Raw genomic sequence first — 21,997 nt, forward strand, 5'->3', positions numbered from 1 at the left:
TTTGATATTTTTATTTAAATTATTTTAGGTTTTTAAAACATTTTTATATTTAATTAATTTTAAAAAAAGTTTTTTAGAATCTGCCTAATTAAATTATTTTTATAATCTAATGTTACTTCCATGTTAGCTAACATAAAATAAAATAATATAAATACACCAATAAACATACTTATATATATATATATATATATATATATATATATTATGCCATTTCATTTAAATATAATGTCTTAAACATGGCCTCAATACATATCAGACTTTTTATATTGGCAAAGTAATATTTTTTAATAATTTTCAGCTTACACTATTTTATGACATTTTGAGAAAAAGATGCACACTTTGTAAGAGTGTATTTACTAGCACATCTACACGACACTATGAAACAGCTGTAGAAATCCTATTTTGAAAGTTCTTTACAACAAACTTTTGTTTTGAAATAAGTCAAAAAATAAAAGAAACTTTAATAGATTATTATTATAATTTCTTGCATCAAATGTATTCTTTTTTATAAGATATCCTTGAATAACTTAAATGGTTTATATAATGTATAATGAGACATACCAAAAAAATAACTGAAAATATTACTAAATTTGAATATATTAAATCTATATAACATTATCCTATTGAAATGAGCTATCTTATATATATTTTTTACATGTTTAACTTTTGATCTTAAATACTTGAACTATTTTATTATTATTATTAGAAATTAAAATATGTATAAATCGTAATTCATTATTTAATGATTGAACAATTCTTAATATAAAAAATCATTCGACATTGTAACATATTTCTACTACGAATGCATAAACCAGAATGTATAATACAAGCAACGAATAACATGACAACACTGTATCACGTTACACACAAGAAATAGATGAAACATGGATTACTGAATATGTTGTATTGGATGTAATGGTGTACAATATAAATGTAACTCAATACAATAAAATCAGCAATCTATGCTGGCATCTGACTTGAAGAGTCAATGCATTGGCTTCAGGCCCTCTGAAACATCCACATGCTGATTAGGCTTGTGACTAACCACAATTCCTCCATGATTCTGCAAAGTTTCGACACGTTGAGTTGTGGTCCATTGCAAGCAACGTGACTGCATGAAATAGGGATAATGAGAGGTTGAAACATTGCTTGCTACAGTTGCTTGATGAGGAGGACAAGGAAATCTAATAGCTGGGAACAGTGTTATGCACCTGAAATGGTTGAGTGATTGAAGTCTGCACCGGGCGAACAGTCAAGTTCATTTGAGAACTTTGATTTTACTGTCCCAGTTGTTTCATTGTTACAGAACCTATATGCGAAGGAAAAGGCATGGACTGCTCTCTGACCCAACTACATTTTTGACCATATGGCTGCAAAGCAAGTCCTGAAATGCTAAGCTACTTAAGAGTGATAGGTACGCCCATGAAGGAAGGTTTCTACACCAAGAATGACCACACCACAAGAGGGTCAGGCTTAAAGTGACAAATTATCACTTAGGCAACGTAATTAACATAAAGCTAACCTTAACTCTCAAAGTCCAATGTCCAAGGAGATTAAGAGCTTCCCTATTACTTCCAGCCTCGATCAACAGGTTTGTCTAGATTTATGTTCGCTTACCTGCACATGCTCTGTCCGTACCAACAGCTGCTGAATCCACTGCATATATGAACTCCCACCCTGCTCAACGATACATGGAGATAAGAACAGAAATATTTTCAAACTACCATGAAAGCACTACCAAGGCACACTGACAAGATCATACATCTTGTTCTGGTTGAAACAAAGGGCCTAATAAAATCACAAGCTCATATGAACTCTCCAGAACGGCGATACAGAAACGTGTTCATCTCTGTGTCTAAACCACTTTTGTGAAGACAAAATACATCTGCGAATATCAAGTAAACATTCCCTTACTAAATATGCTGATTTGCTGGTACGAATCGTCCACACAGTAAGTGCTCTTGGAAGGGAGGGAGTAAAGAGTTGGATGCTCTGACTACGCCAGAAGCTTGAAGAGTTGAATAAAACTATTAAGTTTCCTCATCTTTACCTGCAACTCAATCGACAAGTGCGGAATGCCTCACCAAGCATTCCAAGATTGCAGTGTGTAACCACGCCCTCTAACCATACTCACTGTGCGGCGATGAGATAGCGGAGATTGTGATAAGGCTGTCGACGTGGTTCACTTGGATTGACTCAGCTTTAAAGCCTCACTTGAACTGACCAATGCTGCAACTTCAATCACCAAAACGGCATTCTTCTAAAAAATCTTTGAAGAACTTGAAAGCAGCTTGAGAGAAAAAAAATAAGGAATGTTCTTTTTGGTTGGGGTTCAGGAACAGGTCGAAGGGCATCATAGAGCTGACGAGGAGGGACCGGGCCAGGAGGAGGACAAGGATGTTTAAGCTGCTGTCCTAAGCTAACACCTTGGTCATAAGCATGCTGAAGAAGTTCTTGCAGGCAAGTATATACCAGATTCCAACGACTCAGAGTACTCTCATCAAACCGCCACTCACCCAATTCCTCTGAATGAGAACAAAAATAGGCGCTCACTTCTGCATCCCAGGTTGAGTAAAACGGGGATGTATCAGCAGATAACCAGCCGTTCGGATGCAGCCCTTTGCTGTAAAGTATAAAACCAGCGCAACGAACACAGAATAACACAAATTCTTCACCGCTTCGTATCTCTATATAGTTTGCGCCGCTGACAGCCACTCGGTCCAAGGATTTGATTTTAGCTTTTAACACAGCTGCTAATTCAGACGGTACATCCCACCAATCGCACAAGAATTGAAAAACAAACACAGCGCTTTTTGTCAAAGAATATTCCCGCCCTAAAGGCGTAACATCGGGCCTAGAGACGACGAATCCTTTACGTCCCAGTTTTTTGTACACCCACGAAATGATCTACGAGACAAATTTGATGTCCGCTTTCGTTTGAGCTGCCTCACAAGAATTCCAGAGCTGAGTGCGAAGATCATCACCTTGTGTAAAATGCGCAAAATTCACTTTCACAATTTTCTTCTTCAACTCGACTTGACTTTCTTTAGGAAAAGAGGACGCTTCCCTAGCATGGAAATTTTTATGGTACAAGCTACCATTGGGATCGTGCTTCTCGTCCTTCTGGGTTATCACTATTTGGATCGGGAGATTACAAAGATTCTTTAGTTTGGTGAATTCCGGACCGGGAGAGTTGTCCACTGAGTAGACAAGCCACAGCAAATGAATCCTGTTACTGTAAGCCAACGAATCCTCCTGCTCCACTCGCTTCCAGGGATGGAGAGCTGAATACCATTGCCGCTTCATAGACTTTGAGGTCCATGCTCCATTCTTGCTCATGATAAGATTTTTTAAAAAATCCAATTGGCCTCTACTTTCAAGATCTCCAGTGTTTAAAAGGCACATAGACGAATCAGGAGTCCATCGACCTGATTTGGCGTCATTCACAGACCCATTCCTAAAACCACAAACAAGATCAATGAGGTTTTCTTTGCCAGAATCTGACCTACCGACCACAAGGATTCTCTTATTTGCTGTATACTTTTCTGGCGTTAGTAGAGTTATTAAACCTGATTCTGCTAGATCTTCCACTCCAGGTTTGTCCAGAAAGCCACTACCTCCTGTGTACACATTATAGTATGTTGGATATTAATATGTTATCAAGATGTTAAACATAATGAGTATGTATGATTGTATCAATAACACATAGTCATTAAGTGCCTAATTAGTTGAGAGAAAGAAACTAACAGAAGACATGGTCGATAAAAGAACAAACCTGTGAGAAGAATAGCTTTTAGTGTCCTTAGTACTTCGCAGATTTCAGAGAATGACGGCCTCTGGGATGAATCTGGATGCCAGCATCTCTCAATAAGCCACGACAAAATTGGTGGACAAGAAGCAGGCAGCACTGGCCTTAGGCCTCTAACTTTTACTACGTCGTATAGTACACCTAACCTGTGCCCTCTGTATGGCTCTTCACCCGTCAGAATAAAAAAGCAAGTGACAGCGAAGCTGTAAACATCCGCCTTGAAAGCATTCGCATTCACACACCAGGGATTCCGAGACTTGGCTCCGCTTATAAATTCACATTCATGGTGAGGCTCTTGACCAGGGATGGCAAACATTTCCGGAGCTCTGTACAAAGTGGTGCCGCAATTGGCTGTCTGTTCCGACCTGGCAGATATTGATTCCTTCACCTTCGCCAACCCAAAATCGCTAACTTTTACTACCAATACAGGATATTCCTTCACCAACACATTTTTTGGCTTCAAGCCTCTGTGTGCCACCTTTTGTACAGTGTGTAAGTAGTGCATACCTTCAGAGATCTGAAGAATGATTTCTGCAGCTTCCAATGGCGCTAATGGCGACTTTCTATTACGTATGTAAGCATGAAGATCCTTGGAGAATTTCTCCATCATGATGTGGCCGTATCCTTCTGGTTGCTCGTAAGAACATATCATGCTCAATATATGAGGATGACTAAATCTTCCAAGAAAGTCCGCTTCCTTTCTGAAAACTTCCCCATCGGTGAGATCATTGAAAGTCTTCTCCACTAAAACCTTATCCTTCCAAGTCACGACGTCGATGGTTCCCTGCCCTCCTTGGCCATCCTCGAGCAAAGTTCGGTTGGTGACAAGAGGAATGCCCAACTCCCATTTCGAATCCACCCTTTCTCCCAAACGAGAGAGCATACACTTGCATGCTACACGATGATCACCCAGCTCCTTAAAGCTCTCCTTCAGCAGCTTTACTAAATGTATCCAATCGGTATTTGCAGCGTTGATGAAAGTGATGTCATTGGCAATCGAGTCTACAGTTTTGTCCCAGTTAAAATCCCCCAGTGATGGTCGCCTGGGAGCTTTGACAATGCAGCTGATCAAGAATAGACACCATTTCAGCTCGGCATGAAGCTTGAGAAATCGTTGCCTGCTGTCCGTCACTTGGCTGGCAGCTATGATCCGTGATAAAAGACAACTATCTTGAGTGCAATAGCAACAGTCAAGCAAAAGGCTCCACACTCTCAGAGTCACGCGATAGAGCTCACTCAGGACGAGGTCAAATTCTCTATCGGCACGGCGAACACGTCTATTCACATCTTTTATAGCATCCGCGAGTTTTGCCATCAAGAACTTACACTGCTCCAAGTTCAGTTTCACACGAATATTCTGCAGTTCTTTCAAAACATCGTTTGCCTGCTGCAAGTAGTCTGACATGATTGTGTACTACCTCATCCTCCTTCAGAGGATTCAACGTGTAAAATATCCGAAAAGATACACTTAATCGATGCACTTCAAGACTCATCAAGGCCACTTCTGGTGCTCACCCTTGATGAACATTCCGCACTTGAAAGAAACAAAACCTCATTACCAAAATCAAGCATCACACTATGTCCCTCCGCGACCGAGGCAGTTCACTTGGTAGCTTAGGCGCCCAACTCGGAAATATGCTTCCCGAACATAACGTAAGGTCATAGTGGAGAGGTCTCTGCATCAATGATCTTTCACTTCAGAGCGCTACTGTGCAACCAATCTCCTAGCAGTGGTACACATCAGCGGCCGGAGAATGTGACCCATTTGTGGACGTCACCCACCATCACCATCCGGCACAAGCTCCCTGCCGAACTCATTTCCTTTGCACAAGTGGAGCAAAACCTCCGTAGCCATCAAGCCTACAACACGGCATGCGCTTGAGAGCAAAGATTTCCTGACTATTACTGTCTGCCCCACTCCCCTCCCTTCTGGCCAGAAGCGTTGGAGGAAGAGTCCCGCAACGCAAGGATTGTACATCTCGTGCAAGAACGGCAAAGATCCACTTGAGTGGATGATTGCGGGACTGTAGCAATCGGTATGAGCGATTAGTTTCTCCTAATTTTACGAAGGGAAATACCACTTGTAAACCACTTTTCATCTTTCATATCCGTCTTTTATTTAAATTTTGGAACCTGGGAATCGGGCGGAGATGAGTGGACGAGAGGCAACATATCCGCAGGATGTACGACTTGAAGCATGGGGAAAACGAGGTTTTAAGACCATTTGCAGCAGCGGTGTTCTAATCCCCCTCCTGAAAACGCTCATGATTTCATGTTACTCACAAATCCAAACCTAGTCACTGTGTCTGATTCAATTCACCCAATGTTTCCATTACCATATCTTTTGACCTCAATTTCTTATCCGAAAAAGCCGGTAATAGGTGACCAGCTTCCACCCTAAACCTGACACCTGCTCGACGATGCTGCGCAAGAAGCTACCCCCTCTTCACTGACAAATATCCCTGTACTCACGATTTAAACGGTTGGTGTTTCAATATCACATTGCCACTCATCATCGTCATCCTAGTAGTTTGTGAAGAAGCTGTGGGGAATTCCGGTTGCGAAGCAGGCAATCGTGAAAGAGATGGCGACCAAGGCAATTTGGAACGGAGCGACGATAGCAGCCACGGACGTCTACGAAGTGGTGGAGGGCAATGTCTATTTCCCGCCCACTGCTATCGATATGCAGTATTTCAAGCCCAGCAACACTCATACAACCTGCGGTACTTGAGAGCAGCAAATTGAGTGTTAATTCGTACGCTGTGTGGATTGCAATTGTGGGATTGCTTTGACATTCTTGTAGGAGTGGCAGCAGAGGATAGAATTGATGTGCCGCAAGGCGGTTTAATTGAATTGGGTATGGGCAGGTTGGAAGGGGGTAGCATCGTATTACACCATTGAAGTGGACGGCAAGGTGAACAAGGACGCTGCGTGGTTTTACCCAACTCCCAAACCAGCTGCTGCGAACGTTAAAGTATGTTGAGCAACAGAATGTGGATTCCTTGTATCTCGAGTTCGTTGTGTATTTTTGCCATTCTTTGTGGAGGATGCGGTTATTTTGATATTCGAAGGTGCGATTTCGTATTTTCTTGGAAGCTTTTGACATGTAATGTGGATCTTGCGGGGATTACGAATACTGTGGAGACGGGTAAGAAAGTTTAGATCGGTTTGTGAGATGTTGGGCTGGCAGACTCTCTTGACAATTCATACCTAAACTATGGTTGCAGGACTATGTTGCTTTCTGGAAAGGAGTTAAGGTTGAGAAAGGTCCTGCGCAAGCGAAATGAAGTACCGATTCTCCAGTTTGAAGTGATTTGAATATATAAAGCTATGGCATGGTGTGCATCGTGTTGAGCTGCGGATGCCCTTGTGTGTGATAGGCAGTAAATGGCTCTTACACTGTAAACATGTATCATTTCTGTTACTTTTTGCTTGCGAATTTGGTGAAGTACCTGGTCCTTGCATGCTTGTGAAAGTCTTTCAGCCTGGTTCTCGCTACTGTTTTTAAAAACCCTCGTAATAGAACAGGAAAAAATGCATTGCATTTCATGTTAGAAATAAGCTTCCAGCACATTCTGCTATATTACATCATTTATAGTCCAAGAAACCCCTCTTGAATGCCTCTGGACTCACTTGACAACAAATTCCAACTCTCTTCTTGGTTGCAATCTTTGCCAGGACTTGATGGAGCAACAGAGAGTCAATTTTCTTCAAACACTATTGCTTGATTCATACATAGAATTAGCTTTAGTTCATACATAAATGCATTGCTGTCGCCAGGGTTTAGAGGGGAGACAGAAAAGGCCACTCGATCTTCACCAATGCCACTTGTCGCTGATGCAGTTTGTGTTGTCATAGCCGCTTACGGCAGCAAATCTCTTCACAGCCAGACCTGCTTCGATGAATTTAGAAGCTTGGTGGGTGTTCTGCAGCTCGGCCATCTTTAGCCACCTGTATAGTGGACTTATTTCACTGTACACTCGTTCATTCAGAATTAGTCTTCATTGGAGAAAGTGAAACACTGTGACGTGCGCGAACACACCTGTGCAGACCGTTCTTCGACAACTGCACCTTTGTCCTCAAATGCTTTCAATAGCGCTGTAAACGAATTTAACTTGTGCCCAGTATTCCCCCGAAAAAGATGAGGTCGTCTCGTGCAACTCATTGCGCTTCCTACTCAACGACATGTTCACTAATCCTGTTCAACTGCCCCTTCCTGAGCACCAGATCCACTCAGAGAAACACGAAATTTCCCGTTCTCTGAAAATCGTGTGGAAAGGAATGAGCGATGGTCAGTATGTCTGAGTTTGCGTCACAGAAACAAATCATGTGATATGACAAATTTCTCGTACGATTGCAATCCTGATACGAAATTTCTCCAACATTCTAGCGCTGCGGTGCACACATCTTGACAAGATTTATAACTAGTCTATGCTCACCAGTAAGTACGTCTACATGCTAGGAGAAATAAAAATCAGAAGACATTCAAGCTGGTAACAATTATTGAATACGATGACGTCATAGCAGTTGCAAAATGAAATGAATGCGTGGACTGAGGCAACGAGAGCAGATTCGGTGCAGGACTATCCCAATCACTGACAGACAAAACATCCAACCAAATGTTTCACGACAATGAATATGACAAGACGTCCGTCGACACGGCATCATTTGAGAACTATTGGTCCTCTGACACCGAAAACAGTATGAAATGCAGTAGCCATGTCACAGCAGCTCCTGATCTGAATACCGACAGAATGATGTTTCGTATCCAAGACCACCACTACTCCGGATAGTTGCAAATTGCTGCTGAACGAGGTTGTGTCCATATTAAATGAACAAGGTTTACTACATTAACAAATTTTGGTCTCCAACGCATGTATAAAGAAGCCGGTGCCTCACGCTACAGAATTTTAACAATGAAAATGAGGCATAGAATTCATGGTTACCTAAAACTTGGAGCTAGTACCTATGTCTATGGTTATGTTTCTCGCCCTCTTCTGCACCAGGATTGCCTTTCCGCATCATAGCTACGAATTCGTCGTAATCTATTCTCCCATCGTTGTCTGTATCCACCTCATCAATGATCTCTTGAATTGTATCGTAATCTCCAACACCATTCTCCTCCAGTGCTTGCTGTAGTTCAAAGACGGTGATGTACCCACTGTTATCCCGATCGAAGTGATGGAATGCGGCGAACAGGTGATCTTCCTTCTCGAGCTTGTTCATATGCATTGTTGCTGAGATGAACTCGTTGAAGTCAATCTTCCCGTTCCCATCTAAGTCAGCTGATTCCATCAGCTTGGCAATGTCCGATTCAGAGAATTTGCTACCCTGTTTTATCAAACCTTCTTTCAGCTCCAGAAGGGTCACCGTCCCGCTATTGTCGACATCTATGGACTTAAACAACTGCCTCAACCCTGCGATCTCTTCTTCCGACAGATTCTGGGCTATCACCTTCAGTGCCAGCTTCTTCATCTTGTTGGCAGCAGAAAAGTTCTTCAATCTGGTCAACACTGCATTGTCAAGTGGCGCATTGGAAGCGCCATCCTCCTTCATCCATGGATGATCCAACACCTGCTGGGCCGTAAGGCGCGCATTCACATCGGGGTTCAACATACCCTTCACTAGGACTTTAGCGTCATCCGAAATTCTCGGCCATGGATCGCTCGTGAAGTCAAGAGTCCCTCGCATGATCGCATCGAAAATCCCTTTCTCCGTTTCCGCCCAAAACGGTGGCACTCCACACAACAAGATATACAAGATAACACCAGCGCTCCATACGTCGGCTTCGGGACCGTAATCTTTTCTTAAGACTTCGGGGGCGATGTAGTAAGCAGTTCCCACAAGGTCCTGGAACCTCTCGCCAGGCTTGAAGAATGTCGAAAGACCAAAATCTGTGGCTTTCAGAGGTGCGTCCTCAGCCATGCTAGTGAACAGGAAATTCTCGGGCTTCAGATCCCGGTGGAACACGCCCAACGAGTGGCACCTGTGCACAACGTTCACGATGACCCTGCACAAATCAGAAGCAGCTCGCTCACTGTAACATTTCTTAGCAACGATGCGATCGAAAAGCTCTCCGCCCGCACACAGCTCCATCACGAGGTGTATATTGTGCTTGTCCTCGAATACCGCTTTCAGTGTGACAATATTGAGAGTTCCCGAGAGATGATGCATGATCTGAACCTCCCGCTTGACATCCTCAATGTCGTCCTTGTGTGTGAGCTTCCGCTTGGCTATGGTCTTGCATGCGTAAACTTCATTCGTGTCCTTGTGGGTGCAGGTGTAAGTCACCCCAAACTCGCCGCGGCCGAGCTCCTTACCCAGCGTGTATGAATTCAAGATGTCCGACAGAGGCTTCCCTAAGAATCCCGGCGCGACAGGCTTGGGCTTAGGAACAGGTGGAGTATACTTTGGTGCTTGTCTGTAACCACCGGCGTTGCCATGGCTGCCACCCCTTGGCTGGGTGCTTCCGCCTTGATTGCTGCCTCTAGGCTGAGTGCTTCCGCCCTGATTGCATCCCCTTGGTTGTGTGCTTCCGCCGTGGCCACTGCCCCTCGGATAGCTGCCCTCATTCCTCGGATAACTACCCTGCGACGACCCTCCCTGAGAACCCCCACCGCTACCCTTCCGACTATCTCTCGGCCTCCCGCTTGAGTTGCCCATGTCGCCGAATTTCGGATTCACAATCACAAACCTTCAAAATTGCTGACAAGCTCGCTTCTTCCCCCCGTGCTCAAAGCTTCAAAAGCCACTTTCAGCGAGCTGTTGTGACATGAGTGAGAACAAGCAACCTAAATGAGATACTAGAAGGTCTCGAAGGTTCCATTAGATTACTGACGTCCCATACTGATCTCCAGGGCGTGCCTTGAATCTAGAGGAGCCTGCAGGGATCCAAAATTCCCAGGTGTAATCTACGTTTCTTCGAAACCTAAATAACTCTCTCCGGTGATGCTCCGCGTGCGCACGAGGCCCCAGAAGTGGATGCACAGTTTGACATGGTTCACTTTCAAGGAATTGCCAGCGAGGAGCACCGTTCATTCAGCTCTGACTCGGACGACGAAACGGAGCACATTCAGCTGGCCATTCTGTGTTACATGCTCTATTCGCGGCAACTTGTTGTGTAGAATAGTGGTTTTGTGACGATGGAAAAAAATCATGTTTGCAATAACTGAGGTTACCAGTTGAAGTTTTCCACACTAGTCAAAAAAAGCAAACTCAAAAATGTGTTCCACACGTTCCAAAAGAAAAGAAAAGTGTCAGAGCATTAAAAGCTTGTACCACCAGCTAGTCACAAGTATGGAAGGCTCTATTTTATAATGTGCATTCACCTTTCATTCCGAACGACTACTGACACAACCTGAAGTTGATTGACGTCAGAATGATGCGTGGACAGTTACGACAAGGCTAAGTCAGCGTCATTTCCAGCTACAAGAGCGAAGACCTTTCCACTTTGTATGACGCATCCATCAGCTTCATGGATCAGAGTGCATAGAGTTCCTCGTAGAACACTGTGTCCTTGAAACCCTCCCAACTCAATCGACTGTCTCCGACGTCGGATCGTAAGTTCCACTCAGATTCAATCCTAGAAGAGTTATTTATCGAAATAAATATTCTTACTGAGGTTTTTTAGCTTGAAGTGGTTGTACACGAGGGGGGTTAGTTGTTTGTCAAATTAGGCTAGTACAAGAGGCTGTAGAGTGTGTATCCCTCACTTGGGGAACTCAAAGCACGAGTTACTGAGGATTTTTGGGGGTTTCAGTCCCTCACTGTTGAACTGTGCTCAATAGTTGTAAGTAAAAATTAAAAAATAAAAAAATGATTTTTATATACTGAAACCACAATACAATCATCTTAATGATTTTATTTACTTATTTATTCGTACTTTGTTAAAGAGTAGAGAATGCATCAAATACAACAAGAAGAACAGATTAGTTAAGTAATTTACTTATGCTCATATTCTTGGTTAAGTATCCATTTACAAGATTAATATTTAAACAATATGACATACCATTGTGAAAGTTAAAATATATATATATATATATATATATATAATAATGAAGACAGAAACAGTTTATATATATATATATATTATCTGTTTCTGTCTTCATTATTAAAACCAAGGAAAATTTTGACTACACTGGAAAAAAAGATCATGATTAATGCCAAATGAAATTATTTTAGTTGGGGCTTAGCAATGTTTTAGAAAGCTATCCCACAACAATCAAAGTAGTGATAATGGTCCTCATGATTTTACTACAGTTCTAGTACAGCCCTGTGTTCCAGACACGTTCCCGAGAATTTGTCTAACGGTCACGATTAAACCTTGTGATCTGAAGGCTGAGAGGCCTCGAGCCAAACAAATTGATAAAGATATTCCTTTTAATTTCGGCATGAATTCATTCTCACAAGATTTTGTGTCCTGAAACATATACCACATATTGAAGAAAAGTCGATAACAGGTGGAATAAACGACAAGCTCTACATGACAATAGTGCTTGTGAAATGACCATATATCATTGACTAGGATGTGACTCGTGGCTGTAGAGACGAAGTTTGAAAAAAACTAAAACCCAGCTGTGGGTTCGTCTAAAAACACTTCTTAATGATTTCTCATCTCGCCATGATATATTAGAATTTCCATAACTCGTGAGTTTTGAGAAACAAACTAGAAAGTGCCTTCTGTAACGCTGTGATCTGATTTGTGGAATATCACTTCACTCCTATTCAGAATGTGTGAAAGTTATGTCTGATTTCGATCGTTTACAACTGAAAAGCACTCTCTTAAATGTTGGAAGTCAACGCACACATTTGTAGGAAAAGAGCGTGTTGAAACAGACAAGCATACCGTTGGATAACAACAAACAGGACTAGCCAAGGGCAATACGAAAGTTCAACCTCAAGAATCTGACGTTGTGTACAATAGTAGGAAGTTTTAACCATACATGGCAGACTATCTCTCTCGATTATGCACAAGCTTTCGAAACTCTGAGAAATTATCTGAGAACACGTCTACCACCTTTGGTGTTAGCATTTTTCATTAATAAGCACCCTCTTTTTCAAACACATGGACTGAGATAGTTCTACAGGAAGAATCTGCTGTTCAAAGAGGAACAACATAGCTCATTTGATGACTAACTTGGCAAAACCTCTCCAAAAACTTCACTATAATTAGCACGGGTACAAGAAGACTAAACATTCTGGGTGACAATGGTAAATTCCGTTACAACGTATGAATTATGTTTCTGCAGCTCACTGGCATGCAATCTACGATAGTGGGTCTTACTACAAACAAAACTCGATTCCTAACAAAAATATAGGGGATTTGCTCACTTTCACTCCTCCACAATGGCAAGCTCTGCAAAATAGCATTAGAAAAGATACTTAGAAGCCGTTTCATCCGCTTGTCACCAACACACCAGGTAGTTACTCAGCCAAAAAATACATAGGAACTCAAGGATTACTTCAAAAGCTCCTGATAGAAATGTTGCCCGAGTTCACCAAACTAAAATCACTTCACTATTCTCAGATCACACAACGTCTAGAATCGTTACCATACCTCCATTGGATGTCAAACTGTCTGCCAGCGTCTCATCAGCGGTGCTCATCTTTTCTGTAAAGTGCAAGCAAGCACAAGGTCCTGACCATGACCATATGCATGTTATGAAGCAGACATATCTCATCCCTTTCATCAACTTGGTCATTCATAAATAAGCAAACTTTGAGATGCAGAACGCAATTATTGGCTTCATCGCCCAACAAGAAACTGTTACTTGCACACAACATTATAATAAGCATCTCCTGCTATCTGCTCCAAGCGTGACCATTCTGCTGTTGTTGTGGTCTCAGCTTCTCTATAAAAGACTTATACAATGGTTTGAGCTCCTTCACGTCAGATCTCTGCATCAATAAATCAATGTTAATCACGAAAGCTTCACCAGGCTAGCCATCGGAAGTAAAACAGGCAAGTAAATATAGGATAACAGTACTTGAAAGAATGAGTGTATTAATCAAAATAAACCACATTCACGAAAACCTGGCAACTATAAATAGACATTTATGGCCAGGAAACGTGACATCCACGGTCGAATCCTATTACAATATCAATCAATAAATGTAATCAGGCATGTCTACCTGAATATGTAGGCAGAATTGTTCAGCTAAATTTGGAGGGCAATGCACGGCAGGCAAAACTTTGGTTGCCAAATGCATCAGCAAATCATTGCCACATTTCTCATACAAAAGCTTTTGAGCTGTTACTATTTCACCAAATAAAGCAACCTGCATCATGAAAGATCACATAATTGTTCTTTAAAAATACCATCTGATAAGCCAAATGTGACAAGAATGAACATAGTGTGAAGTAATGTCCTGTTTTAAAATATATCTATTGCAGGACAGTAGGAGAAAACACCATGATGCACTTCGTGTGATATCTATTGTTTTGAAACGTACAGTATTCGCATCTCGAAAATTGAAGGAAGGTTCCGAAACTTTGTAGATGCAACATTCTGCTGCAAATCTCTCCACCAAAAATTGGCGAAAACCAGGCACCTGGAAGTAGGAAGTTAGCTGTCATGATTACACAAGTTGCAAGTTAAAAGTTACCTGAACGTTCCAAACATTGTTAAATGTGCTGATAAAATAAAACAGTTGCTACACCCCGCTACCAAGAAATTGGACCTGATCATATCAAAAACTACAAAACTGATAGCTGCTGAACAAAGAGAGCACAAGTGAAAGTTATAAGCTACTATAGGCAGTAAGAGAATTTTTAAATGATTACACACCTTCTCCTCTTCTGGACTAGCCACGCACCAGTCTGCAATGAGTTTGTTGAAGACTTGGACACATATCTGCATCATAAACATAAAATAAGGCTCCAGTAAAGAATCCAGTGACACTAATAACATGCTGATTAAAATCCTTCGGATTGTGAAAGCTGGATTCGATGCTGCAGAACTAAGAGCGCCTAGAATAAGGACAGAACAGACAAAAATCTACCTTTCTTACGAGCACATCTTTGTGATTGCACGAGGCATCCAACAGTAAACCAATAATGTTCTGAAGTAATGGACTACTCTTTTGAGAAAGCATAACCGGAGAAAGTTCCTGGGTTGTCATTGCATGAATTAACAAAAAGTAGTTTCTCTGCAAATCTAGTAACTCCCGCACTTCCTGAAATAGAAAGAAACCATACAAAAAAATGAGCACTCAGTGACATACTTGTCGAGGTAATATCAGTACTGATGACACAAATGCTAAAAAATAACAATAATAATAAAAATGTAGTAGACGTGACTGCAGATACAATACTGAACAAGCAAGATAGACAAAAGAATTAAGCATGAAGTAGTAAGGGATCTAAATATTAACCTCTGTGAGACTTCCAGGCCCTTCAGAAAAACCGTCTTGCGGGAGGATGGCAAAGACGCGGCCGACAATGACAGGAAAAATCTCTTGAAGAATGTCCATCATTCCGACTTTGAATTTGTTGATAAGCTGGTTGATTAGCTGTATGAACTCCACAAGGTCTTTGGGCTGTTACAAATAGAGCAAATATTCAAAACTTGTTATCACTTTCAAAGATCTCCTAACTTCAGCTCTTAACTCGGAGAAAATCATCCATCGCAAATATCTTCCTTGCAGAAACTCTCACAATCCACTTTCACGCGATCCTAGTATCTCCAACCGCACATAATTTATCCAGTCGTCATGGACAAAAGTCATACCTCACAATCAGTAAGCAGCTGCTGAATGATAGTTGGAAGAGCTGGCAAGACCGCACCACCTAATGTTTCTACCATTTGATGAAGAAAGGAAGTGACCTACATGATGACCACAAATCCAAATAATACATTTCTGTGAATAGTTCAAGAAACACAAAACAAAAGCGAATATGCAATCTCGAATAATCTCAACACAAGAACTTGCCAATGTGAAGTTTCCAGCGTGGTTGCTATTTTAAAAAGGATGGAACTAATAGCCCAAGCCTGTTCACTCCGTAACTTAGCATTACAGGGGGAAATAAAATAGCCAACTCCAAAATACCATAAGTCAAAATAATCTCACAAAAAGCCCGAAGTATTACCTTGCTTCGCAACACCTTGTTTTGGGGAAACACTGGAATAACCCGAAGGACAACATCAAGAGTCTGAGCAAACATGTACACAGGTGATTATCGTTACATTAATGTGTTCACAACGAACGAACAGTAACCTTCTCTTAATGAGAAAGTTCAAGAGGCTACAGTATTTTCCCGCAATTTAGAACAAGCGGAAAATAACTGATGTTTCAAAGGAAGTCAAAACTCTGCATCACAATCGAAGTAAGAAAATTAAGAAACAGCAATAAAAACAAGACAAAACTTCTCATTTTAAATTTTAACCATTAAAAACAAAGATGTATGAAACACCCTACTTTAGACTTGTCAATTAGTATACACACCTGCTTAAACATATTACCAATAACTGGTCTTCCGTTAGTAGCGAGGTGCTCTCCAAAACCCTGTCAACATCTCAAATAAAATCATTGTTCAACACGTCTTAAATTAAGTAAACGATTCCAACAACTTTCAGCAGAAATATCAAAAATGCCGTTCGTATATGAAATGAAGGGACCATATTAAAAACACTAAAGTCACCTTGCCAAGGTAGCTAATCGCCATAATAATTTGCTGTAAAGCCATAGTGATTGGAGTAGGCCCTATGGGATCTCCTTTTACTTCATCTCTGGATAACATCGCCTCCACCTACGGCAAAACAACACAAAATAATCAGAATTCTCAAATGCCGCAACCAAGATCACACCTTCTGTGTAAAATACTGGCAATCAATCTAGACTGATGACCCTAATAGCTTATTTAAACTAAAATTAGAAAAGTAATTAAATGAATACACTCCTGGTATATACAGTTAAGTGAAAGGAATTCAGTCCTGAGAAACATATCTAATCGAGTCAGGAAAAATAACAAAACATCTCATTCGATACACATCATCAGTTATCTAGACGCAGTTAACTTGTAACAAAATTAACTTCCTAGAGAAGAATTGTTTATTACATGAGAAAAAGCACTTGAACAACAATCTACATCATGGTGCGACAAACTGAAGAAACTGCAAGAGTATCTGTGAAGAGGACAAATTGGAGCAGAGCAAGTGAAAACCTTACTTGCCCACAAAGAGGAACCAGGAGAGCTGACAAAAATGTTGCTTGCTTTTCGACAGCAAGGTCTTCCATACCGATCAACAAACCTACTGCCTGCATATTAAAGAAGAAAAATGTACGTTCAAAGCAATGTTGAAAACGAAAACGAGAAATATAAATGAAGGGATGAAAGAAATGCAGTAAATTTTATATATAACACACAAAAACAAAAAGGTTGGATGGGTGAAGAAGGGGTTGAGGGAGAGAGAGGGAGAGAGAATCGAAAATATATACACACGTATACATGTATGATATGGCAAGTACGAAAGACAAACAAATATTATTCGTTCTGTGGCAACTAACCTCAAACATATAACTTCTTTCATCAGCATCCTTCTTCAGCAGTGGTTTGGGTAATGTAACACTGGACAATAAATCCTCCAAGCTCTGTCAAGTTACATGGTTAACATAAGCTTCAATTGACAAGAGGCAAAAGATGAACTTGAAGAAACTAACTTGCAACCAGATGGTTTTAATATTACCAAAGAGACTCGCTCAAACTGCCCACGTCAGGTGCCAGCTAATTTTCGACAATATAACTTTCACACAAACAATTAACTGCAGATATGATATAGAAAGGCGTACCTGTAAAATATTCTCCAGATATGGAACCAGTTGAATACGTAAAACCTTAACAAAACGCATAAAGAGATAACTTGCCCGACTGCTTACTTGAGGGTTAGGATGATGCATGCCCCTAGCATCCAAAAAGGCTGATAAAACACGAGGTATGTACTCAGGATGATACTGAACGAACTTTACGTATCTTGTAACCGTCTCTAGATAAAGTATTGCGATAAGTCGATGAGAATGACAAGGAATAGACATTGATAGAAAGGCCCCAACCATCTCCCGAAGAGGTCCCCTATTTTCAGGTTTCATGGATTCCTCAGTTACACCTTCACCTAGCACGCGGAGAAGGACTATGGCAGCCTCAACGTCTTCGAATTCAGCACTAGAATCCTGAAGTATCCTTGCTAACGTACTTTCTACAAAGGTTTTCGTCACTTCAGGAGCCACACGATTGATAGATCTAAACAAACCCATAATTTCCTTTCGATATTCAGCCATCCGCTCCTCCTCTTCCAATCCGGACTTGTCGGGCTCATCTATCGAATCCTTGTATGATGGATCATACCGCATGCGAGTGAAGACGACAGCAAGGATCTGACCTAGGTGGGTAGCCTGCTTTCCATTAATTGGTTTAGAGTTCTTCATTCGAGTCACATATGAATTCAAGAACTGGAACGTAGTAGTAGACATATCTTCATCTCCATTCTGCATAAAGTAAAACACAGGGGGTAGAACCTCGTCGAGCATGACAGTAACCAACTCTGCCAAAGCCAGCGATTGTTCACAGGCTCCGTTTACTTCTATTCTCTTGCTGCATTCAAGGACCTCCGTGGCAATTCCCGTCAGCAAAGCTGTCAGCTTTAAGGCAAATTCAGGTTCCTGCTCTTCCATGATTGTGCTACAAGCCTTCCCTGCCTGTAATTGTTGAAGAAGAGCGAGTTTGGAAGGAGCGTCCATCCTTTTTGATACGATTGCTAGAAGGCACTCTGCAGCTGCCCCTCGAAGCTGAGGATACTCGTGGGATGAGACGAGGAATTCAAAAAGCAAAGGAACGAAACTGTCGTTGGCGACCAAACCAATGTCGATCCATGCAACATACTTCTGCATCATTTCCAATACCTGAGCGGCTAATTGAGGTGACTGACCCTTGTACATCACAATTAAATTGTACCAAGCAGCCACAACTTGAGATATGCACTGCTGTCTCATTGCATCTTTGATCCGAGTTGCGGCAGCAGCCTCTTCTTCCGTCCTTGGAAAATCGAAACTAATGACTTCCTCGTCCAGTGCGTTCAGTACACGAATGAACATGTCCACAACCACAGGTCCTTTGCTGAGAGACCCGAGCATGTCGAGAAAAGCTGAAGGCCACTCGGCAGGATACTCAAGATAAATAAGGATGACGATCAGCTGGGCAAGCTTATTTCTAATAAATACCGGGCGAGATGACAGTGGGATTGCAGAATCAGTAATCGAAGCGTCATCCAGATTAAAATTGCAAAAAGCCAACATCAGAGAAGACCGGATAAAAAGTCGTTTTTGAGAATCCAACGTCTTGTACCGCTGCTGCATTACTTCCTCAAGTGTCTTAAGACACCAGAATTGAACCTCAGCGTACTGAGATATCCGTATTTTTTCTAAACATGCTTCAATAATGTTGGGGGCTTGCTTGACCTGCTCACAATAAGCTGCTGCTTGGGCCTTCAATTCATCACTCACAGCCCCAGACTGATCGAAACTGAACAAAACTGCTTTCTCGAAGTCTTCCATATTGATTCCAAATTATGCCCTATTCGTCACCACTTTCCAGGTAAAACGATTCAAAATTGACGATTTTAAATTTTTCTTTAAAATCTAAAAACTGATTTGCTATGGAATATGTAACCGCCCTGATCCCGGATAAATTTAAGCAGTAAAACTGCTTCGAGAACTCCCAAAATCTGGTACAAGTGCCGAAGAGAACAATGAGTCTCCTGAGTTCAAGAACTCTACAATCTAATGCTTCAAGTCCAGGAGTCGTGAAATATCTCGAATTCCAAGAAGTGGGTACAAAGAAAAGAGTGATCGCCGAAGCTGATAAATCACCCAATGTTAAATACCAGTCACAGCCGCCCTGCCTCAAGAAACAAGTTGACGTAGCCCAGCAGAAACGAGCCGGATCATCTATTGTTACAAAGAGCTCCTACAAAGCTCCTATTAGCCTCGTCTTTCGGCGACTCTACTAAGATCGCGTGGCCGTCGAAGTAGGCTTGAATGCACTAAACCCTAAAGCTCCACCACGCCAGAGACAGCAAAAACTACCATGAAAGAGTTCAAAGATATGCAAGTCTTTGAGATTGAGAGGTGGTTCAAGGAGGCTTCAAAACCACCACGATGCACATCAACCTGTCCCCATAAACGCACACGCCTGCGCTAAGGTTCGGTGCGAGCGCTTGAAATAAAGATCATCAACCAAGAGAAACCAACAAATCGGTTCTTAGAGGCAGACACTAATGCCATATTCATCAAATCTTCAAATCAAAAGCCAGCCTTCTTCAAGTTGACGACACGAACACGTCACCATTACATGGGCAGAAACATGCTGACCTGCAGCATATCAGTGTATCGCATCAGCTACGCTACAGTGGACCTACACATTGCGGGCTCCAAAATGAACCCACTACACCACCGTCCCATTAGCCCTAATTCGGAAGCTCAATCAAGATAGGTGGAAAGAGAAAAGACAGCTACAACAAGAGCGAAGCTTGCAAACCGGGGAAGACTTCGTAGAAGGAAGAAGAAAAAAAAAAGGACACAATATTCTAAGCAAAGCTACAGAGCGTAAGCTGAACGGATGTAAGTACTCATGCTGGTCAAGAATGCAGATAATCGGGTAGTAGATTTTTGAAGTTCCTTATCAAAAATCATTACGCCAAATGGAAATAATGGCAGGGCAAACTACACAGGATCTAAATCTGATTACATGTGAAAAATCTGAGAAGGCAACAGAACAATCATCCACCGTCGGTGTCGACAAAACCTAATGTTCACGAGACGCGAAGTGAACCGCACACCCGACTCAAACACGTTATAAACACAGAACCACGACCAAAAACACACTGACAAGACAATAGCAAAGACCTAACACAACGACACCCAATGCAAATCACGACACGTTACACGCAACGTGGAGAGCAGTCACTTCAGACAGGATCACAAACACGCGCCGCACGATTCAACTGAATTGGCAGCAACGACACAAGCACCGCAACGCAAGCCACGAATTCGAACAGCCGCCCAACCTATGCACCACACCAAAAAAAACACACACACACAACAAGGGATGCCCAACAGCCGCGCTGAAAGTACGACACTGCTCAAGTCCGACCTACAAAACAAAACAAACAACAACTACAGCAACTGCGCAAATTCGAACAAACCTGACGCAAAAGACGGACAACATCGACCAGCACCTCGAGCGAATTCACCGAGCGTCCAAGAACCACAGATTGAAGCCGGGGCCAGCGAGTGCGCAATGACACGGCGGAAGTGGTGGCCCAAAACCTCAACGAAAAATCGCGACAGGATACCAAATCGAGTCAGACAAAGCGCGATACAGAGACTAATGCATGACCGAGAGATGGAAGATGATGGACCAGCTCGTCGCCCGGCGCACACGATCTGAGGTGGTGGCGATGGGGGATGAAGACCGTCGAGAGTCACCACATGAGAACAATAGCTGGGAGCTTGGGGACGAAGCCATAACCGAGGACGCCTTCTTCCTTCTTCGCCCTGGCAAGTCCACTCCCAACGCATCCCCAATTTTGTTCCCCAATCGTGTTCCCCCCATGGGAACTCCAGATTCCTCTTTCGTTCCCCTCGTTTGTCTCCTTTGAGCCCGACTTCGTTCTCACCAGAATTTCACTTCTTTTCCTCTCATAATCCCCCCCCCCCCTCAAATCATGTGTATTTATTTTTCTCCTTTCTTTTCTTTAATCCCCATCAATCTCATGGCACAACTCTCCATGCCCCTTCTCTCACACATTGTCTGTTCCTTGCCCTGTCACCCCTTTCCCATCCATCTTGTGGTTGTCTTTTCAAATTTCCCTGTGTCTCAAGTCACGACCATCTCACACACACATCCTCCATGTTCAACACCTTGTTGTTACCAACCTTTTGGCTTGCTTGACAAGCTTTTGATAATACCAGGGTACAAGATAATTCCAGTGAGGTGTAGAATAGGGTTTTTCTGTTCCATGAAAGTCACTCATCTGGAAGCTTTGTTCCTTTGCAGAGACTGTAGCACTGTGCATGCAACCTTCACTGCAGCCCCCCCTGAAATTAGGGCAAGTGTTGGTTCCTAAAGGGGGAGAGTGTGTTATTACAACAGTTGGCATTCTGAAACCCTAATTTTAGGTTATGAGGTTTTGGGTT

The 21,997-nt window shown here is 42.1% G+C and overlaps 4 protein-coding genes across 19 annotated transcripts; 1 reads left to right on the plus strand and 3 right to left on the minus strand.

Moving 5' to 3' along the window:
• Positions 1-874: 874 nt before the first annotated feature.
• Positions 875-6,126, minus strand: LOC112289695 (uncharacterized). Of its 12 annotated transcripts, none has more exons than XR_016505852.1 (5): positions 3,776-6,126; positions 3,570-3,620; positions 1,915-3,457; positions 1,618-1,677; positions 875-1,436 (listed from the first exon to the last, which is right to left on the minus strand). XR_016505852.1 is itself a non-coding variant. In XM_024535155.3 (2 exons), exons 1-2 carry the CDS (start codon positions 5,211-5,213, stop codon positions 2,908-2,910), a joined length of 2,151 nt encoding a protein of 716 aa, XP_024390923.2. In that variant the 5' UTR covers positions 5,214-5,768; the 3' UTR covers positions 875-2,907. The 12 variants fall into 12 exon arrangements, 1 of the variants encoding a protein (XP_024390923.2); XR_012218682.2 differs by having other exon boundaries at positions 875-1,063; positions 1,212-1,436; positions 2,051-3,620; positions 3,776-5,768; XR_016505851.1 differs by having other exon boundaries at positions 875-1,111; positions 1,212-1,436; positions 1,915-3,620; positions 3,776-5,768.
• Positions 6,127-6,324: 198 nt separating this feature from the next.
• On the plus strand, positions 6,325-7,948 carry LOC112289697 (uncharacterized). Of its 2 annotated transcripts, XR_002971963.3 has the most exons (4): positions 6,325-6,531; positions 6,676-6,782; positions 7,036-7,146; positions 7,487-7,948. XR_002971963.3 is itself a non-coding variant. In XM_024535159.3 (3 exons), the coding sequence occupies exons 1-3, from the start codon at positions 6,393-6,395 to the stop codon at positions 7,093-7,095; spliced, it is 306 nt and encodes a 101-aa protein (XP_024390927.1). In that variant the 5' UTR covers positions 6,325-6,392; the 3' UTR covers positions 7,096-7,256. The 2 variants fall into 2 exon arrangements, 1 of the variants encoding a protein (XP_024390927.1); XM_024535159.3 differs by lacking the exon at positions 7,487-7,948 and having other exon boundaries at positions 7,036-7,256.
• A 660-nt stretch (positions 7,949-8,608) lies between these two features.
• Positions 8,609-10,863, minus strand: LOC112289696 (calcium-dependent protein kinase 34). Its single transcript, XM_024535158.3, has one exon. The coding sequence runs from the start codon at positions 10,469-10,471 to the stop codon at positions 8,768-8,770; it is 1,704 nt and encodes a 567-aa protein (XP_024390926.1). The 5' UTR covers positions 10,472-10,863; the 3' UTR covers positions 8,609-8,767.
• A 1,938-nt stretch (positions 10,864-12,801) lies between these two features.
• LOC112289694 (exportin-T) lies at positions 12,802-21,353 on the minus strand. 4 transcript variants are annotated; one of them, XM_090254979.1, is made up of 15 exons: positions 21,220-21,353; positions 17,597-20,170; positions 17,315-17,398; positions 16,976-17,065; positions 16,449-16,556; positions 16,253-16,312; positions 15,897-15,959; positions 15,538-15,633; positions 15,182-15,346; positions 14,810-14,983; positions 14,596-14,661; positions 14,261-14,377; positions 13,940-14,086; positions 13,365-13,705; positions 12,802-13,163 (listed from the first exon to the last, which is right to left on the minus strand). In XM_090254979.1, exons 2-14 carry the CDS (start codon positions 19,352-19,354, stop codon positions 13,610-13,612), a joined length of 3,024 nt encoding a protein of 1,007 aa, XP_090111105.1. In that variant the 5' UTR covers positions 19,355-20,170; positions 21,220-21,353; the 3' UTR covers positions 12,802-13,163; positions 13,365-13,609. The 4 variants fall into 4 exon arrangements, with proteins under 4 accessions (XP_090111105.1, XP_024390921.1, XP_024390920.1 ...); XM_024535153.3 differs by having other exon boundaries at positions 14,261-14,359; positions 21,004-21,334; XM_024535152.3 differs by having other exon boundaries at positions 21,004-21,320.
• Positions 21,354-21,997: the final 644 nt, after the last annotated feature.

Source organism: Physcomitrium patens, chromosome 12 (genome assembly GCF_059467195.1).
Source record: "Physcomitrium patens ecotype Gransden chromosome 12, ASM5946719v1, whole genome shotgun sequence".
In the NCBI taxonomy this organism is placed as follows: domain Eukaryota; kingdom Viridiplantae; phylum Streptophyta; class Bryopsida; order Funariales; family Funariaceae; genus Physcomitrium; species Physcomitrium patens.